This window comes from Tetrao urogallus, assembly GCF_951394365.1.
Source record: "Tetrao urogallus genome assembly, chromosome: 17".
NCBI classification, from domain to species: Eukaryota; Metazoa; Chordata; class Aves; order Galliformes; family Phasianidae; genus Tetrao; species Tetrao urogallus.
The window spans coordinates 8,432,217-8,453,477 of record NC_136830.1 but is presented as its reverse complement, the minus strand read 5'-3'; the positions used below and the strand labels follow the sequence as shown (position 1 = coordinate 8,453,477).

Genomic DNA, 21,261 nt, shown 5'->3' with positions numbered 1-21,261 from the left:
ATGGCATATACAACTCTCAATTATGGAAGATATCCTCAGGAGGCACTTCGAGGTCATCTAATCCATGCCTTTGCTCAAAGGCAGAATCAGCTCTGTGCCTTTCCCAGCAGCTATGCCTCCATTCTGCTCCTAAGGGACCTGTAGTGCAGACTCCACTTTTCTCAGGCATGCAGGAAACACCCAACATCCAGCTTAAACTTTGCTATAACTCGTTCCTCACCTCGACCTCAGTGAGCAACTTGCAGCGGATGAGCTAGAAGAATTTAGAATTACTTCATCAGGTGCAGGTAGTTGGTAAATGGGAGTTCGTTAAGGGTGTAATCTCTTTCCCTCCTTGACTTGAATTCTGTAAGGAGCAGATCATATGAAGCCTGACACCCAGAGTTTAATTCAGTGCTTTGAACAGACATCAGTGGGGCTGGCACAGAATGGGAGAGCTTCTGAGGGAGATGTGTGCCTTTCTGAGGTGGCAGCAGAGGCTCAGGTGGGAGTTGGGAGCTCATTAGACCTCACTATCAATGTACATTTAAGCAACCAACTCAAACCCTATTGATTTAGTTTGACTGGCTCTGGAGAAAGAATGCTTTTCATCATTAAACCTATTGGTTGATTATTTTAGAACATTAAAAAAGTAATCACCAGGTAGCATAAAATACAATGAACCTTGTAGAAAGTGTATGCAAATGACATTGCAAAAGATAGATGAGTGCTGCAACCTCCTGGCTTACAAAGCAGTAGCAAATCTTCTGCCAGGATAGAAAGTTCTTCTGAGGCTCTCGATTATTTTTATATGTGTTATTTTTATATGCATATATGTGTAAGATAAGTAGTTTGCTACAACTACAAATACAACAGTGGAAGAGAGGACTTGAAAAGGAACGACAACTACAAGATGGATCGTGTTTCTCTTAGATGATAGGTCAGAGGTTGCATGCAGCAGGTTTATCGGTATCTGGCAGGTAACGAGATAACAGCCAGGTGTTACACGGGGATGTGGAAAAACCTGAAACGGGAATAAGGAATACTTTCTGTGGCATTTTTAGGGAACATTTGCAAACAATGCATTGGAGACAATGGAGGAGTTAGCAGGGAGTGAAACTTCTTGCAGAGATGGTTGGAGCCAGGGATAGGGGGAGGGAAAGGCTCCCTTGTGCAGAGGATGAGGGAATCTTCCTGTCCCTAGCTAATACAAGGAGAGGAAAGGGGGGTTTTCCTGGAGCCCTGGAGACGTGACGAATGACATGCCGGGCTCCTGTCGATTAGCATTTGTGATTGCACTGAAAGCCAGGCTGGAAGGCACTCAGCCCTTCTCAGTAATCGCAGATTGGGACTCTTTTATCTGCCAGCTCGCTGAGATACCAAGCTCGCTGTCTCACAGGGACAGTCGTGGCTCCTTGTTGGGCAGTTTGTCAAGGAGGGCAGGAGAGGGGCTGTTGGCTGGTGGAGCTCAGCTGGATCCAAGCCAGCGCCAGCTGGGGATCATGCCTGCATACCTCCTGGGCAGAGGCCCTGCGTGTTTGGGTGAGTAGTGCTGTTGAACAGAGGGAAGGGTAATTTGGTCTCATTTTGCTCTTTTAATGCATCTCTTGTAGGTGGTGGTTTTCTCTCTTTTCTCTGCTATAAGTACTTTCCTCATATAGTATTCATATTTCAGTTTCTCTTCTATTTTTTCTCCCGCTTCTGCTTCTTTGGAGTTATTTTGGTTTGTTTTTACAAAGCCTTCTCTCACTTCTTATCTCCCTTGCTTTTTTTTTCTTACAATGGGAGCCTGAGTGTTTCTATTCTCACTCGTTCACTAATGCTGGCCTATTATCTGCATCCTCCTTCTTGTTCTGGGAAAGTCCTCTGCACGCTGACCTGTCATTTTGGTTGCTGAGGTTTCCCCGGAATAGGATTGTCAGATCCTTGTATGAATCAGTTAATGTTACAGAGTCAAGAGAAGGAGGCTGTTAAATATCATATTCTGTGATGATAACAACTTTGTTCTCAGCATGAGATTCACAGACTTGGGCACAGGCTGGCATTTTCTGTAGCAAACGTTTCCCAGGATAAAAGCACAGCTAACAGGTATGTATGTGGCTGTTTAATGCAAACTTCAGAAAAGAGTCATATGATTGAAATCAACTGGAATAATTAGAGTTTCCACATACGTCCTATGCACAGATCAGTGCCCAGGTTCAATGGGATGATGGAAAATAACATCAGACTGATTTGGGCAGGCACCAGCTCCATTACGATTCCTGGAGCATGCGTGGGGGAAGCATACTGACTTTTCAAAAGTTAGTTGTTTTTTGGCTTGAGTTTTAGGTCAAAAATAACCTGTGCTAATGGCTGCCTAGTCGGGGTTTCTTGAAACACCCTGATTCCAAAAAGAGTTTCCCTCCCAGAAATGAGGACTCTTCATTTAGAGCTGTTAAAACCAAGGCACTTGACTTTCTCAGACACCTATAGAAGTTAATCTGTTGTTTTATACTACCCTGAGGCTTGCCTAAATTCTGATCCATGCTCTGCTTGACCATTATGGTGCATTCAGGGTTGCAATATATGTAGATGTAGAGGATTCAGGGGGGTTCACTGTGGCTTGTGATTCTTTTTCTCTGGTGCTCTTGCATAGTACCAGCTCTTGCAGGATATATAGAAGGTAAGAAGCTGTGTTTGTGGACTGAAGAGTGGAAAGAGGATTCACTGACGGTTTTTGTAGGTTTTCCTACTAGTACTGAAGGGAGATCTTCCTTTTCATACAGTTAATCCGTGTGATTTCAGCAGGCAAGAGATGGGCACAGTCTGCATGGGAGAAACTATCCTCATGTCTGGGGATGCCTGCACCAGGAGCCTCGCTGGCATTCATTTCTGTTCTACCCAGATCTTTTGTATCACACACCACAGTTCCTTTTTGGTTTCTCCTTGCTCAGTTGGTTGTGATGGTGATTGCGGGTTCCTGTACAGCTGGAGCTTTTTATTTTCTCTTATTATGTAAAATATATTCTATTTTCATAGGAGAAAGGGACCACTTCCCCACCGTGGTAGAGCCATCTCTATTTTAACAAGCTGTTTGCTGATGGTCTTTCTGCTGCTCGTAGAGATGCACTGTAGCCCACAAACAGCTAACAAGATGCTTTGTCCAGTAAAAATGTTTCATGAAATGATTTGCAAATGTCTGCTGGTTCTTCCTGCAATGGCTTGATGTAGAAGTGCTAACTAGAAATGTAATTTTCACCAGCACTGTGTGCTCTCTTCACCAGAGCTGAGTGTCTCTGTCCCAAGCAGGCAGAGGAGGAAGCAGGCAGGAGCAGCAGCTTGCTTGTCGGATGTGCTTTTACCACAGCACGCAGACTTAGGAAATGAAGGAAGAACTTTGTTAGAGTCCTTCAAGCACCAGCTAAACCCTGAGACTTTGGGATCAATGAACAGCAAAGCTGGAGAGTTCTTATAAAATGGATTATCAATGACTTGGGAAAAAAAAAAATCACTTGGAGAACCTCTAGAAAGGCTTGTTTGGGTGTGGTAAAGATGCAAGTCATTTTGCAAGAGTGATGTAAGTGTGGTACAAGTCATAGCAAACAGAAGAGGAAGGGACAATGATGGCACGTGGCCTTGAGACATCATCAGAGCATCAACTCTTTATCCACAGAGATTGGCAGAGCCCTGAGAAGTCTTAAATAGATTTGAGGCCACGAGGCACAGACATGAAGGGCATGATGAGGTGTGGCATAGTAAATGGGGATGTGTGAGGTGGGGGAGGTGCCTTAAAAAGTAAACGGAAGAGGGAAAGTAATTGGAAATAAAGTAAGCAGGCAGAAAATCTGACATCTGTCTGCTTTTGGGATCAGCACACAACACAGCGCTGTCAGTCTGAGCGCTGTTTCAGTGGCAGGATTAATGAGCTGAGGGGAGATGAGTGGGTGAAGCTCACTGGGCCAGGGCACAGGAAGAAATGAAGTGTCTTGTGTTGGCCAAAACTCAGCAGTGTTGCAGGGCATGAGGAGCATGTGTACAGCTTCTGTGGATGATCAGCAAGCAGCTCTTGTAGGGGAAGTGGCGACCAGTGGGGCCGGGGGCAGAGGCTGGGGAACCCCAGGGTGCTGGGACAGGGCAGGATCTGCAGAGCATGAGCCAAGTGCTGCTGCTGTGTCACAGCTCCGAGTGATAAGGGAAGGGGCTGAGGCGGGGAGGAAGGATGTACTGGGCTGCATTTGCAACCCAGCAGAGGCCCAGCTGCTTTTCACTCTCTGGGTAGACATGAGTCAAACCACCTGGGTGGTAACACGGCTTCCTGGTGGGGCCACAGTGACAACTCCTGCTCGGAGGGGTCAGGGTATGATCCACAGATGAGAAAGCTTTTCCTTGGCTGTGAGGTAGGTAGATATTGCTCATCGCCATTCATTTTGCGCATCAGCTGAGGAGTGGTTTTCAGTCCCACGGGGAGAGATGGCAGGAGCTTATGTGTTCCTTCTGCTGTGGAAGATGATGGGGAGCTGGCCGATCTGGCACACTGACAGTCCTGCTCTGGAGCTGTGAGTTGGTGTTCTATAGGCAGAGCTTGGGCAAAAGCTGCTCACAGCTCACAGGGCACGAGCTCACAGAGGGAGCGAGGCCTGGTAAAGAGCAAGTCTGAGCTGGAGAAGGCAAATGGGATTGTGAATTCGATAAAAACAAAGCAAAATCAACAGATGTACCCAATTCTGAACTGCCTTCTTGGAAACTTTGTATGAGAATGAAAGATGAAGTCACATCTGGAGAGTTTACTGTATTAAAATATACCAGAATGGATGCATTAGCAATAGGAGAAGTATTTTCAGAGCAAATTCCTCCCCAGCCTGTATTCCTCAGTGGGTCACCTCTTCTTGAAACCCTTTTTCCTCATTTCTTTTCTTTTGTTCTTGAAGGAAATGCTTCTAATGTGTGAACACAGCTGGTTGTGGTAGGGCTGTGCGGAGGCAAAATTTGCTTTTGAGTTCTTTCCTCACACAGGAAAGGAAAAATGGATCCTCAGAGACATTGTGAATGATATTGGCAGTAGTAACTTCTTTCTGGCCAGGATTCATTGTTTTAATTATGCTTTTTTACATGTCTGCCTTATGACAGTTTACTCAAGTGCTCCGTTTTTAACTTTTGGAAATGACACTGTAGGTAGATCAGCATTACCACTCCTGGATGCAAATGGTTTGCTTAAAAATCCACCATGTTTCTGTGCCTCTTGGCAGGATGTCATCGTGCCTGCTCTAGTGGGCACGAGGGAGCCTTTTTCCTTCTGTTTGTTTGTTTGATCTGGCTTATTTAACTGCTGGTCATTCAGCCTTATTTAGTTTTGCCCTCCCTGTCTTTTAGTGACCATTAGGATGGGAATAATTACAACGAGTTGTTTTTGTTGTTGGATTGTTTTTTTTTTTCCCTTGCTCATTTTTAAACATTTATAACATCCACTTAGGAAAAAATAATGGTCAAATGTGTTCTGTTCCAATCCTCTCTTCCGCTACAGCAATAAAAATTAATCCACTCCTAGCACTTGGAGGGCAGGAGGCAAAGCTGAAGTATTGGTTTCAGATTCACGGTTCCTGTTAGCCAGCTCATTGGTGCTATGACCTCTGTTGTCCAGTGGGGTTTCTCCTTCTGGACTTTTTTTGGTTTGTGACTTTATGTTAGTAATAAACAGGAAGAGCAGAGACACGGGACAGGCTTGAGGAGTACAATTGCTCCTGGGTTGTGTTGCTATCACAGTGGCAGCATCTCTAGTAGTACCCTCATTGATAAAGACTTGGCACCCAAATTCACCATGCTTGTTCTTGATGTGATATGCGCTCCATTTTGGTCCTGAGCTGCAGTAGAGATGGAAACATAAGAAATGTTGTCTCTCTTCCTTGCCAGGAGCAGTTCAGACCTTTGAAGAACCATTTCCTTTGCCCTTCACAAGTGCTTGGAGTGCTGGTTTTAGATCTTGGAGAGCTACCGTTTCCCTGTAAGGGGGAATTAGCACCTGAGTTCAGCAAAACTGAAGCCTTCATCTTGTTCAGTGTTTCTGGATAATCCGCAAAGCTCTTGTGTTGCTCTGCTGCAGGGTTCACACTGTACGAAGACTTCACTCCCTAAAGGGAGATGAGCTCTGCAATTGAAAAGCCCTGCATTTTTTTCAGTCAGAGCATCAGTGGCTTGGATGTTGTTTTGGATAAAGTCTAAAACAATGCTCCACAAGGGTCAGGCTGCAATGTAGAGTCCCTTGACAAAGGAAGGATTTCAAGATACTGCCATGTTGTGCTTGTCTGGGTGTCCCTGCAGGCAGGTGTGCCAGGACATGGGATGTCTGCTGCTCCAGGAGGATCCAGGGAGTCTGCAAGTGCTCCAGGTACCTGAAAACCAAGAGCATGGTGTGCTGATAATTTTGCCTGCTTTGTTTCACTTGTATCCTTTGTTAACAAAGAACAGTCTAGAGGGAAATAGTCTATTATTAATATTTAATTTCCTCCTATTACTGTAAGCAGATGACCTAAAGATCATTTAGCCAAGAGCCAATAATAAAGCAGATAGAGCAACCAGAACAAGTGTGGCTTGGTTAGTAAGGTGATGCCTCCTTACCCCTCTCTTTCCTGCCCCACCCCACTGCATTCCTCCATCCTTAAGGGAGGAGGAGCACTGGGGCTGTCTCCAGCCCTCTTGTGGTGGGTCAGGGCTGTAGGGGAGCTGCTCTAAATGAGGTGTGCTCATAGAACATATTGGGGTTCAGAAAACAAACCTGCAGGCAACACTGAAATGTGCTGCTGCTGCCTTCCCTGTTTTCACTCTGTTTACAGTCTGAGCTGTTTTGTGAATTGGTGTAGTGCCTGTGTGCACATTGACTCACTGTGGTTTGATCCTCTAGAGAAATGAGGAGAGAGAACTTTCTAAGAAATTTGAATATAAAAGATAGTGATATTCTTTTTGAGCTGAAGGGCTTTAAGTGAGGATAAGAAGCAACAAGCATCCCACCTCAGGACTTTAGAAAGTAGGAAATGACTGCTTTAGCAGCAGTAATGCTGTGCTTGCAGCCATGTGTGAATGGAAGGATTTTCTCCTAGAGAGGGAGGTGATCTGTAGGCAGCTGGTACCTGAGGAGGGCTGCATTGTCTGACAGAGGTGCTGGATGGCAACCCATGGAGTGAAGCTGGATGAGGGCTCCCCCAGGGCCCTGTGAGCTACCTGAAGGGACCAAGAGCAGGGAGTGAGTTTTTTAGAGATGGGTGGTGGGAAGCAAGCAGTGGCCAAGGGCTCACTCCAATGCTTTAGGTGATCAGAAGGATGAAGGGGCAGCACCTTAGCCTAAAGCCAACTGGAGATGCCAAACAAAAGCTTGCTTGGTCTCCAGTGGTGAATTGCTTCATGGGAACATGCTGTGCAGGTGCTTTATTGAATTTTCAAGGTGCAGTTTTTCACTGGGGCTGAAATGTGAGAGAGAACAGAGTGTTCCAAGTCACTAAAAATGAGCAGAGCAACAGCTTTACAGGTTTGTGAGTGGCAAAAAAAAAAAAAAAAAAAAAGGTTTATTTAATAATAGGGAAAAAGCCAGAACATGGCCCAGGGTATCAAGGAAGAATTAATCCAATTAACAAGACAAAACATGAGCTTGAGAAGAAATACTAATTGTAGCTGTCCAGCAGATTGTGTGATACGGATTATTTTTCTAAAGTTTAAAGAGGCTTGCTATATTGATCCCTCAAGGGCCTGAGCTGTTAAATATACACTTCCCCAGTGAGTAAAACAAGTTGTTAATTAATTTTGTCTTGTCAGACCTGGTTGCTGAGCCTTTGAGTCTTGCGTGAAGTCAGTGATATTGTAATGTATCTTCTTTTCTGGGTGGTCTGTATTTCATTTTGTTTCTACACAGTGAATTTCTAGTGATATGCACAGGAAGATTGGCCTTTTCCTTGTTTTAGAGTGAGCTGCAAGCGGGTCTGCAATTTAAGATGCATCACACTGTTGCAAGCTAAAGCCGGCTGGCACTGTGAGAGGTCAGTGAGACACAAGGGAAGTTTGAGGTGATGTGGGAGCCCCCTGAATGGTGACACCTCCGTAAGTAGTAAGTGAGAGCACTGATGTGCTGGTGTTGTGTGGTGAGCAATTCCTGCTTCCAGCAGCAGTTGCTACTGCAGAAGCACTGGTGCTGATGCAGACACAAAATGTTGTTTGGTTGTGACTGGGACACCTGCTCAGCTCTGGTCATTTCTCTTCTGAGATGTGCTGGCTCTGCAGAATTTTAAGTGTTTTCCAGTCCATCTGGGAGCAGATTGGGGTGGAAGGACATGTCCTCCTCTGGACACAACATCTTGCAGACTGCTTCTCAATAAATAGCTAGGCTGAAGAATTAGCCCACCGGTTGTGAAAGGGAACGGGAAACAAGGGAAAACAACAAACAAAAACAAGGAAACAAACAAATTGAAAGCCAAATTGAAAGGTTAAAACAAGACTGAAATAAACTGTTGAACTAGAAGGTTGAAAACTGCTGTATTAGAAAACAGTATGTAGTGTGGTCATTAAGCTTCAGATTCCAGCATTGTGCTTTTTCAGAACATGTGCAGAACTGTCAGTAATTCCAGCATCATCTTTGTGCTGAGTAATTGGTATGAGAGGACCTCTTTGGAGCAGATGTGTTGTTTTACTTCATGTCCTGTTGGAAAACGAGTTTGAGGTGAGCCACTGAAAGAGCCAGATAAAGCAAAATGCAGGAGAGATTAATAATTCATAATCCAACCAAAGGAAACTCTAGCACTGGGAAGAGTATCCCCTGTTTCACTGACAGTCTTAGTTACCCCATCACCATCTCTGCAGCCATGGTTCTGTGGGACATGGGAGCCTGCACACATCTAACAAACACAAGGTGTTTCTCTTACATTCTTGTTTTTCCTTTGATTGTTTCTTTGGCTTTTGCCAACTTCTATCCTGCCGTTCCCCCGCCCATCCCTGTCTTTCTCTCTTACACAAAGTGCTGTCGTTTATTTTCTGTCTTTGTTTTCTTTCCCTCCTGATTTTCTTTGTCCCTATCTGATATTCTGATCTCCTTTTCTGGGAGGCAGGCTGCAGGGGAGATTTCATTATCAGTGCCTTGAAACAAACCTACTGGGACTTGAAACGGACAATCAGACATTGGAGAAGTGATGTAAGAACACATTGCCAACAACCCTGAAATTCCAAAAGGTAGAAGCAATCCGTGGGAGGTCAGTGGAAAACAGGGTTTTTGCTAAAGGAAGATAAACAATATAGAGACTTCTTGGGGTTTTTGTTCTTTAGAAAAGATTAAATGGATGATCTTTATCTCCCTCTTAATAGCTATATCACAAACTAATCTATTCTGTTCATTTCTTCCACGCAAACCAAACAAAACATACAAAAGATTGTTGGAGGTGAAGGAAAAGCTGGGTTTTTGAAACGTATCCAAGCCACCAAGAGCCATTTACTTTCCTTTCAAATGCTGCATTAGCAGTAGAGCACTAAATCAATGAAAGGTCTAAAATTAGATTATATTCCTGAGATCAGATGTGAATCACGAGTTAATCATATTTTCTTTTATTATCACTGTCTTTACCCTTTTATTTTGTCCTGAGAAATTAGGTTTCTGACTTCAAAACAGTGAACTGTGAAGGCATGCAACCTGCTGGGTTAGGCCACGGCCCATCACTAGTGGATGAGGTACCAAAAATCATTTGTTTTGGAGTTGTGTGTTGCCTCAGAACCTGAGTTAGTCATTTATTAGCCAGTGCTACGTCTGCCTCTCTCCCAGCCCTCCGATGGTTTCAGTCGCTGCTTTCAGAAGTTAGTGAGAAAGTATTGCTACTAAGCCTGGCTAAACGAGGTTTAAAACCCAGTCTGAAAGTTACAGGGTAGCACAGCAAACAGTTCTACTGACTGTGGCGTGGATCTCAGAAAACTGTATTTTCTGTTGGCAATTTTTTTCGCTGAAACTGTGGTGAAATGCACGCATTACTGAAAGCAGAGATACCTGCAGGATCAGCGTGCAAATGAGGCACACAAGCATGTAGGTGGTGTGTACCTGTTCCTATGAAACAGCATCTGTAGGAGTAGTGTTACCCTGCACCATGGTGAGTCCCAGGTTTGTGTGTGATGCAGGAATATGAATGTGCACTCTGGGATATGGTGATGGCATTGTGCCTATGTGTGCGTTTCTAGCAGGGGTACATCCTGGATGTGTTCCTGGCTGGTAGGAGACGCAGAATCAAGCTGACTTTCTCTGTGAAGTGTATCAGAATCTATGGATGCAAAACAAAAAACCAACACTACGTACAATGCTGGTTTAGCAAACAAAATGGTTTGCCTATAGGATAAAATTTATGTGAGCAAGAAGATGGTGTTGCAGGAGGGCAACCTAAAGACCCTTGTAGGATGTGTCCATTCCCAGCAGGGAAGTACTGACACTGCTGTCTGACATGCCTTGAGCTATTTATTCTCCCTGCTGCCAATTGCATTTCAGTATGCATGCATTTGGAGGAAAAACAGGGTGTGGGAACAGAGTGAATGCATGTGCCAGCAGCATAACCCTCTTATGAATGAGCGTTCATGCCATTGCTGGGCTGTGTACTGGTGCAGCACTCCTTTGTGCAAGGTATGTGAGGGTGGGCTGCACGTGATGGCCTGAGCCTGTGTTTGTGATCAGAAGGAGACAGGTGTATGTAAAAGCCTCCTCCACCTTTCCTCTGTGCAGCCACAGAGCTTGCCAAGGCGTAATTAATGGGGCTCTCATGTTTCAGGGCAGACTATCGAGCAGCTGCAAAAGTGCCAGCTCAGTTGGTAGCCTCAAAAACAAAACATCTCTTGTTTCTCATCACCACTGCGAAATGCTGCCTTCCTGAGCCTTGGGTCTGGCTTTGCAGCTTTCAGGATAGGCAGAATGTGAGATTTTTGCCAATGATGTATTCTTCTTGGTCTGTTTAATATCCGTTATCAATTTAATGTGCCACTCTAATGAGATTTTGCTTTTTCCATCTCCGCCGTAGAGCTGATTACTTAGCATATGTGGTTTTTCTTTGGTTATTATTATTATTATTAATTTTTTTTTAAGGAAACTACAAGAGAAGTTGAATGTTTGCTTCGGCTGAAGAGAAAGTTTCCCAAGTCTTGGGCAGAAAAAGGGAAAGAGAACGGAGGATGTTGCCAGTAGGTATGTCTGAGAGGAAGCCATGACTAGCAGTGTGACTGTCAACAGGAAACAAAACTTCACAGCCGATGTGACGCTGACGTGCAGAGCACTTGCTGTGTCATGTTGCCAGCTGAACTCTGTGACCTGGGGAGCAGTGTTTGACTACACGAGGTGTACTTCTGTCCATTCGTCTGCAAGAATTTGAATTGCTCTGTGTCTGGTCACTCCACCTTGCCGAAGCTAGCGAGCCCTGTCTCTTTCCTCTTGACACCTGTTCCTGTGAAGACATCCAGCAGCCATGTGCAGAGAGGTGGATGTGTGAGCCACCCTCACGGCAGCCGCCGAGCGCTCTGCAGACTGCAGACAGCTTCGAGGTGTTTTGGCAGTTCAGTGCTCTGCAGATATGAACGCTGAGCTTTTCTGGCACGTTCTCACGTTGGCCTGGTCGCTCTCACCATGCTAGTACATGGGAAAGAAGACTTCCTCTCAGACATAGCTTACATCATCCTGGAACTGATCATTGCGGTGCTGGCCATCCTGGGGAACGTCCTGGTCTGCTGGGCGGTCTATTTGAACAGCAACCTGCAGAACGTCACCAACTATTTTGTGGTGTCCCTGGCTGCTGCTGACATTGCGGTGGGAGTGCTGGCAATCCCCTTTGCCATCACCATCAGCACTGGCTTCTGTGCCTTCTTCTATGGCTGCCTTTTCATTGCCTGCTTCGTCCTGGTCTTGACACAGAGCTCCATCTTCAGCCTGCTTGCTATTGCCATCGACAGAATCATTGCCATCCGCATACCCCTCAGGTAAGCAGAGTGGGCTGAAAAGCAGAGGGGGCACTTAGTGGGGAATGAGCATCAGTAAAAGCAGATTTCGAGGTAAACTGCAGAAGAGAGAGCTAATGAGCAGCAGCATTTTTCACCTTTTAATTTGAGAAAACAAACTGAAACCCACATTCCTGGGGGCTGCCTTGGTTGCTGGATTTGTGAGTGATTTCTTTCCTGTTCTACCCAGCCCTCATATGGCACATGCCCAAAGCTTTGCAGTGGAGCTGCTTAGAAGTTGCTGCTCCATATTTAGAAAGGAGCACACTGTACACTCACAAACCTGTGCTCTGAGTCCTGGCCAGCAATACAAGTGCTGCAGGAAAGTGGAGCTGAAGAGAAGAGAAGCAGCATGCGGCCACTCAGAGCCCACACTATAGAGGTGATTTCTCTTCCCCACCAAGCGTCTGGGCCAGCCCTGCGTGAGCACCCATCACTCAGCAACAGCCAAAGCACATCAGTGTGCAATTAACATTGCCTCAGCTGAAACCAGGGCACAGGGAGGGCACAGTGCAGGGCTGACTCAAGTGATGGCAAATAATGTTATGCATTTTGGTGGGCTGCCTGAACACAGTCACGTGAACAGTGAAAAAACACACAGCATTGCTTTCCATTTTGATACAGGAATTTGAGAATAGATTCCAAGATTTCAAAAGGAAAAATCATCAATTTATGTTTGCAACTCCTTTTTCAGTTGTTATAAATACACGACCTGCAAATTTTCGAATGGAATGTATACAGCTGCAGTCTGATATTCAACTCCACAATTTGATCATGTCTCTTTACTGGACTTCTATAAGCCCTCTCTTATCAGAGAGAAATATCCCTCACAACCACACCTTATTCATGTCATCCTCTTTTGGCAGTACACACATTTATGAGCAGCTGTTTTCAAGGATGAAGCGCAGGAGTAACATTTCATCAAAAATCTCTGATGGACACCTTGAGAGCTCACTGAGACTGGCAGCCACTGTCACTGAACCAGTTAGTTTCAGAAAAACAAGGCCAAATATCCCACTAGTTTTATGCATTTGTTGCTCTCTTTCTATTAAAATGTAAAAAATAAATGTCTTGTTACTTATATGTTACCCATGTTGTATATTTTACAAAGGCTGCTCCAAAAGTAAGGCCTCCTGTTTAATGATGTTGGCCTGTGATGTCAGAGGCAGATGTTGGTGGGATGGCCATAGGGAATAAACCTTCCCACCAATATTCTGTTTGATTCCATTGCTGTGTGACAGATGGCAGCAGAGGGGCACTGTGACAAATGGCATCTGGCATGGAAGTGTGAATGAAACAAAGGTGTGGAATCGGATTCCTCCATGAGGAAAAAAATGGCCCCCGTTGATATGCATTGATACTTGCTGGATGTTTATGAAGTTTAAGGACAGTGAGTATGTTCCACTGGTGCAGATATTTATGGGCATAGCATACAGGCTCTTATTCATGGCTAGGAAAAATGGGCAGCTAATGATGGTGCCTATGTTAAAAATAGTGTTTTGTAGCTGAGAAGTTGTTCTATCAGGGAGTATTATTGTGCTTTGCATATCAGCAGTATTTTCCATCGAAATAATCAGGAGGCATTACTTTCGGAGCAACATACGTAGATGCAGCCCAAGACAATTCCTCTTCACTCAATGCAGCCCAGGCAGCCCAAAAAAGTTGGACACCCCTGCATTAGGTCAAGAGAAGGGCTTGTCCCCATGCCAGACTTGAAGGTGGTTGTTCTATGGTCTCCAATTTGGAGTTTAGAGGGCAGCCTGGTCTGGTGGTTGGCAACCCTGCACATAGCAGGGGGATTGAAACTTCATGATCATGGTGGTCCTTTTCAGCCCAGGCCATTCTATGATTCTATGATTTAAATACTTGAGTTTGGAAACTGGATGTGACTAGCTGAAACTTGGTGTGCAGCCAGGGAGGATTTGGGACAAGGAGGAGTTTTAGTATGTGTGCAGGGGCTGTTACTCAGTTCAGCCTTCTGCACTGTATCTGGATACATCTGCCTTTGGGTGCAAAACAGCACTGTGTTTTGTGGGCTGGGTCTGAATGCTTTGTGGCAATGCTTGAGAGTTGTTCAGCAAGCTTGAGATGCAGAGGAAGCCCTGGGAGAGACCAAGGCTGGCAGAGCATAGGAGCCTCCTTCTTTCCCATCTTGTCCTTAGGAGGACGCAGCATGCTCTCACCAGTGGAGAGACTTCCTATCCTGTTGAGTAATAAATAGGACTGCAAAAATGGAACAAAATTCTCACTATTGTCCTCTCAACTTGGGGGTTTTGGTTATCCTCACTCCTGTTGAGTTTAAATCTCTTTCTGCCAGCCTGTCTAGTTTAGTTTTGTCCATTCTGAATACATTGCTCACCCAGCACTTACGTTGGTTGACATAAATCTCCCATTCCCTGCTCTACCTTTCCATGTGGACCAGTGCAGCATAGTCATTCCTGAAGGCTCATCTAACTGCTGTTAATTGCTGATTTCCAAACTTACAGTTGTGTAACGGCCTACTTTTTGTGTTGTCGTAAGAAGAGAGTCTATTCCATTGCGGAGGAAAACTATCAATGTTAGTACCTATAAATTGGACTGTTCTCACTTTTCTGCGTTTCTACTGACAAATGTTTTCAGTTCACAAATGAGCGTGATAATAAATGCACGAGGAAGCACATGGAGAGCAGCCTTTGGTAGCTTGCATCTGACTTGGTTGTGAAAAGGTGAAATGTCTTCAATCTCTTGCAAATAAACTCTGGAAACTTTTGCTGAAAGTTTAAGCATTCATATGGTTAGAGAATGACTTTCCGGGAAAGGGATTTTAAATATTTGGATTTCTGCTTATTATTATTATTATTATTTTGGCATTGCAGCTATATTGTCTTTAAAGTTTAACTTTCTGGACTAGCCAAAGTAGAGTATCTTTCAGAAGAAGTCTTTCTGACTCGCCCAGCACTGGGCACTCTACCTGTTTCACTGTTTTGTTTTAGAAATAACAGAGCACACCCTCTTTCAGCCCAGAAGCAGTGGAGTTGATTGGCTGCAGAAACCAACAGGTAGATCTGTGGGTTCCTCCTCCTCGTCCTCTATTAGTTTGTCCTTTTGCAAAGGGAAGGAAGAAGTTGTCAATTCTGTTTTCCTCAGAAGAGTTTATGGGTGAATAAACATTAGATTTATAGCTTCTGACACGCTGAGAAAGTGAAAGCTATTAGCCCAAGAGGGAGAAGCAGTATGATTCAGACTGCTCACATCTCACCTTTTACTTTCTAATACCTGGTTGTCTCAAATATGCATCAAACCAATGGAAGGAAAGTTCTCCCACTAAAAATGCAACACTTTTGTGTTCTTTAATGGGAAGACCTTTGAGGACATACCTCTTCTCTCCCCCTCAGAGGGTAAGAAACGTAACATCAGACACTCCCGATATTAATTTAGATAAATACTCTTACAAATAAACGGGATCTCCTTCCTATATGGGGGAGGAAGGGGGGAAAGCACCAAACCTATTTTTTCTCCTCATTTAACTGTTCCATGCCCAATTTGTCCTAAGGCAACCATGCACCTCGATGGATATCTGTGTAGTTGTGTACACCCACACAAATAAGCCATAAGCATTAAGGAGGCAGAAGAATGAGATTTCTTATTCTGCTTGGTTTTGGACACCTCAGTACGCAATTGGTGTTAAGTTTGGAATGATTTTTCTGTGGTTAAATGAACCTTCCCCGAGGAATGGCAGTGAGGAAAGGCATGTAGAGGTAACATTTAAAAATAGAAGGAAAAAATTGTTAATTGTCAAATAATCAAAACATTTTGCAGAATTTCAAAAAAAAGTTCTCAAACATTTGCTGAATCCTGCCAGCTCTCTGTAAGTGGCTCAGAGAGTGCAGCTCTCTGAAAGTGGCAACAAAGCACTCCCAAGGAAGTGAGGCCAAGCCATTGTTCTGTGCAGGACTAAATGCAAACTGTCTCTAGCATGGCAGGTACCTGAAAACCTGCACTCACTGATAGAAAACCCCTGGGTGTTTGAAACAAAACTGGCTGAGAGTCTGAGCTCCGGGATGAAGTCACGGGCCAAGAACAATTGCCACTTTCCAGGCTCTTTGGTGCCAGGAAATGCTCCGAGGGCACCGTGCCCAGCCACGTGCTCTTGTGCATGCACTGGTGGTGCAGAGATTCCCATGCTGAAGGACAGGTAGCTCTGATGCACTGGAAGGAGAGAAGGTGTTTCTTCCTGCAACTAAACAGCAAAGTTTTCTCAGGTTACTGCTTGCTCCATGTGCTGGCTTCAGGTGTGGGCCTGTGGCATAAATCCATGCGCTTGTCTTGAGGTGCCAACTGCAGGAGCTGGAAGTGGAGACCTTGTCCTCTGAAGGAAGGTACTTTGGAGACAGCTGACTTTCTTAAATGGTCGTAGATGAGTATCTGAATCAGTGGTTTAATGTTTTATTGCCACTTTGACCCACTTGCTTCTTTCCCTGCTCACCGTAAGCCTTTTGACCTTATGCCAAGCATTTCCTACAAGCGCTCATATTTTGTCAAATAGATTGTGAGCAGATTCAGCCCAATACGAAATAATAATTTGCTTTCTCCTTCTAACAACCACGGGCACGGCTTTGAGAGCAGCATGAGTTGTCTATGGCTTTGTGTGTGATGGAACTTGCTGCTGCCAAAATTGTGGTCTGGAAGCTGGTAGTGCTGTGAGCAAAAGAGCAGTGCCTGCCCACTGCCATTGCTTCTACTGCTCAGAGCCCTGTGCCTGGCTGTGGGATCCAATCCCCATAGCATGATTAAGTACCAGTATCAGGTATCTTCAGGTAACAAGGGAGGATGTTCCTTAACTGACAGTTTTGGGAAATAGTTGTTTGAGTGGTATGTGGGAAGGTCTGGGTTTGATATCCTGCTCTGAGATTTCTTAAGTCATCTGGGATTGTCAGCATCTCTCATTTTCAGATACGTGTTACAGGGCTAGAATATCCTCCTGCAACTGCAGCTGCCAGGGGTGTGTGGGCTGTTGGGCACTGTGCTGAGTGAACAGTGTTTGCAGTGAGTTGTTGAAGCACTGAGCACTGCTGGAATTCAGATGGAAGTGCAGTGCCCTCCACGTGCAGCACGTCGCTTTGCGATGCAGTGACAGTGGCAGATGTCAGTTCTGCACGTGGTGGGGAGTTTTGGCTGAGGGGAGCCACGCTGTCAGCCAGGGCTGAGTTTGGAAGAAAAGCAGCACACCAAGCAGAAGCTGGGATGATGAGTTAGACCAGCTGTAAATCACACAATGTATGGAAGGGTTTTAACCTCTATCTGAGGACCCGGTGATTCTCATACCAGCTCTGCCTTCCACCCTGTTTCAAGACTTACAGGTCAGACAGGTGATGTGCTGCACTTTCTGCTTTAGTCATTATTTTGATAGCAGAGCTAAGGTGGGGGATCATAAGGTATCACATCTTCAGCCAATTTAATTTAGGCAGCACAGGGGAGTTGTGCATTCACAAGAGCAGCTGCTCTCCTGGAGACAATGCACTGGTTTGCTGGTGGGAGAGCAGCAGGGCAGGCAAAATTATCTGGGGGAAAACATGCATGCTTGCAGGTATTTGCACTTTATGGAGGAGCCAGGTACCCCAACCCCACACCCACCTCCACCCTGAGTGTCTCTGCTCTTCACATGTGTTCTCTGTGCCTGCAGTTTCACCAGCAGTTGTTGTTTGTGTAGCAAGTCCAGTATTTCCAGGAAGCACGAGAACTGCTTGTGCACAGGCAATCCAGTGCTGTCTGGACACATCAGACACGCTACAAAGTCATTGTCCAGCTATGCAAGAGCATGGGCTGTAGGTGTGAGCATCTCCTTTCAGGGGGTTGCACCTCCTGCATCAGGATGCCAGCAGCTCAAACTGCATGATGCTCCCTGAAAGCCCTGACCTTATCATCCAGAGCTGTACAGCACTGTGGGTACAGGCAGCAGTTTTGGCCTGGGGGCCAGAAAGACACCCAGAGAGCTGCTACACATTGTGTTGTGAGCTTTTGCTCTTAGCCCATGGAGATGCTGAGCATTATAGAAATGTACTGATAAATTGATAGCACTGCCAACTTGGTACAGTGCAGCTGGGAAGCAGAAGGCTGCTTGGGTTAAGTGCTGTTCCTAAGCCTTGTAAAGTTTGTTGCATAGGAATCCCCAGAGGGTAAGAAGGAGGGAGAAGCTGGAGTGGAGTGGAGGGGAGTTGTTTGCCTGGAGCAATGATGAATGTATTTTTAGTGGAAGGGATGGGACATCTCTAGTCGTGGGATAACAGCTGCACAATTTCAAAATTCCTCTGACAAGATGTAGCCAATTCCAGGGCTGGAGGGTTTTGTGATTTTTTTTTTTTTTCTTCTTTTTTTTCCAAAGCTCCAAGTGCCTTTGGCCAACCTCTTGTTCCCCAAGGGTATTTTTCAAAGCACAGATGCTGTTTCGCTGTGTTAATTAGCTCTGAATGTAAGCAGTTTCTCAGCTAGCATCCATGCCGTGCTCTCAGCCTCCTATAGGCACTGAGTAGGATCCACCTCTTGCTAGAGGGAACTTTTTATGTCCCAGGATCAACTGAATCCCTCTGTAATTTCTGGAAGGTGAATTTCAGTGTATTTTGAGTGCTGGGAATTGTGGTTGGCTTCTTCAGCTGTTCCTCCTTTTCTGATTTTAAAATACAGCTGTGGAATGGAGGATGGAGCCTGCCAGGTTTTGTATCAGCCAGGTTGTTTCCAGAGCCCACCAGCAGGAATTTTAAGTGCAGGCAAAATCACCGTTCATTGCTGTGCCTGGGGAAAGCAGCATCCCCCTTCCCCTGCTCTGAACTGGTGTTAGGATAGGAGCATGAACCTGTGGGAGGGGCTATCTCATTGAGGGATGGAAAGATTTCTGTGGCTGGTTAGATGATTATTATTATTTTTAATGTTTATTTTGCTGAGAGAATTCTGGAGACAGAGGGAGAAGGAGAACTGGGTAAACAACGCTGGTAGCCCAGAGCTACTGTGGTCCAATTGCAGACACATGGGGTCAAATGCAGTGTGGGACCCACACTGGACAATGTGGGAATCCAGCCATCTACTTTCTATGCTAAGTGTTACCAAGTAAAGGAAATTGCATTGAAATGTTAAACTGTTGCCCTGATTTACATTTTCAGAGAGAAGAACTGGTGGAGTCAGCTCAGGACTCGCAGTAACCTGTGAGGCCTTGGGAACTGGCTGATATTTCAAACAAACAAAGGTCCCTGGCTGCCCTGTCAGGTTCTTACCATGTTGCTTATTGTCTTGTTCAACAGATCTTGGTGGATTTATTGCTAGGAGCTCTGAGTTGAGCTAGGTATATCAGTATCTTCATCACTGAGGTTGCTTTTGGTGTGTGCAGTGCAGCCCACAGTATACCTGTGGTCAGAGCACTCTCCCTAGCTTAACTCCTATTTTATGAGAAAGATATGGGGTCAGCTTTGCTGGGCTGGTGAGGAAAACTGCTGGCCTTGTCTCGGTTATTTAAGGAAGGCTGGTGATGCAGGACTTGTTGAAAGCGGGAGCAAAGTGAGGTAGTGTGCAGGGGAATGCCAGCATGACCTCTGCAACTCAGTCAGCAACAGACTGGAACCCAGCTAGGTTACGGGGCCAGTGGCACTGTGCCTGCAGTCCTTTGGTGCTGTTTGGCTTACAGATGGATTAATGGTGAGACAGACGTAGGAATTCTGTGCCAGAAGCCTGCTTCCTTGGCAGAATGGAGGAGCCATCTCTATGCCTTTGGCAGAGGAGCCGTAGTGGCCTTCACCACCAAGGGTCAGAACAGTGGTGCCAGTTATTCAGGCTGCAAGATCTGCATGCATGACCGAGTGGCATGGTGGAATGAACCATTTTAATTTCCCTGCTTTTCTGTAGCCTATCCACTGCGTAAAGGAGCAAGGAGGAAAGTAGATGGCATGCAGTGTCACTATGGAGTCCATCCTGGGCTGGGTGGGTTCTACACAGCAGTTCAAAGGCCTGGCTGAAGAAATAGATGCCTTTCTTGCTGTTTTCTTCCTTCGAGGATACTGGACCATTGTCTGGGTGTCAAGGACTTGTTGAATGACATTGGTGTAATTCTCATTTTTTCCTCTGCTTTACAGGTACAATGGCTTGGTGACAGGCTCTCGAGCCAAAGGTATCATTGCCATCTGCTGGGTATTATCTTTCATCATTGGCTTGACACCAATGCTAGGGTGGCACAAGCGTTCCCAGATTGAAGAGCTGGGTGCTAATAAGTCCTCTCCCATCAACTGCAGCAACAGTATGGTGGTATGTCTCTTTGAGGCTGTGGTCACCATGGAGTACATGGTCTACTACAACTTTTTTGCCTGTGTGCTGTTGCCTCTTCTCCTCATGTTTGGCATCTACTTGAAAATCTTCATGGCAGCTCGACGGCAGCTCAAGCAGATGGAGAACAAGATGGTGCATGGGGAACGCTCACGTTCCACTTTGCAGAAGGAAGTCCACGCGGCCAAATCTTTAGCCATCATTGTTGGCTTGTTTGCAGTCTGTTGGCTTCCACTACATATTATTAACTGTTTCACCCTTTTTTGCCCAAATTGTGCCCATGCTCCCCTCTGGCTGATGTATCTAGCCATTATCCTGTCTCATGCCAACTCGGTTGTTAATCCTCTAATTTATGCCTACCGAATCAGGGAGTTCCGATACACCTTCCGTAAAATCATCAGCCAGCATATCCTGGGAAGGAAGGAGCAGTTCAAAGCAGGAGCAGCCAGCATTAGGACTTCCACGCATGGTGGGGATGGAGAGAACGCCAGCATACGAATCAGTGAGTATGCGTTAGAAGTGTACACCAATGGAGAGATCCACAGGGATCCTGAAAAGCAGGACTTAAACAAATGCAAAGCTGTCTTGGAATGGCACCAGAATGGAAGTGCTCTGGACATGGAGACAAATGGGCATCTCCCACGTTCCTGCAAAAATGGGATTCTCTCAGATACGTGTGTGAACAGGGAGCTTCACCATGAAGAGTTAATAGACGCCCAGGTATCTTTCTCAGATCTAGAAAGCACAGCCTTTGCAGCAGCTGATGTTTCCTGATGAATCGTTCACAGTCTTCCTGGTATAATTATTTTATTTTCCATGGGCAGCCTCTGCCATGGCAGAAGATGAGGCTGGGGGGCGGGGGGAGAGACATGTATTCAAGTTACTGTGGAGGAAGGGGTCCTTACCCAGGACATTTGTGGCAATCCTAAATACTAGACTGGAGAAAAAGCCAAGAGACCATTGAAACAGACTGAGAAAGGAGGGACATGTAAACCATCGATGGCCTGTCACCAAGAGCAGTGACAGGGTCAAAGA

General features: G+C 45.5%; 1 protein-coding gene across 1 annotated transcript; it reads left to right on the top strand.

Annotated features, from left to right (window-relative positions):
- Positions 1–11,575: 11,575 nt before the first annotated feature.
- Positions 11,576–21,000, top strand: ADORA2A (adenosine A2a receptor; the record flags this gene model as incomplete). Its single annotated transcript, XM_079544015.1, has 2 exons — positions 11,576–11,925; positions 20,040–21,000. 2 exons carry the CDS (start codon positions 11,576–11,578, stop codon positions 20,998–21,000), a joined length of 1,311 nt encoding a protein of 436 aa, XP_079400141.1.
- Positions 21,001–21,261: the final 261 nt, after the last annotated feature.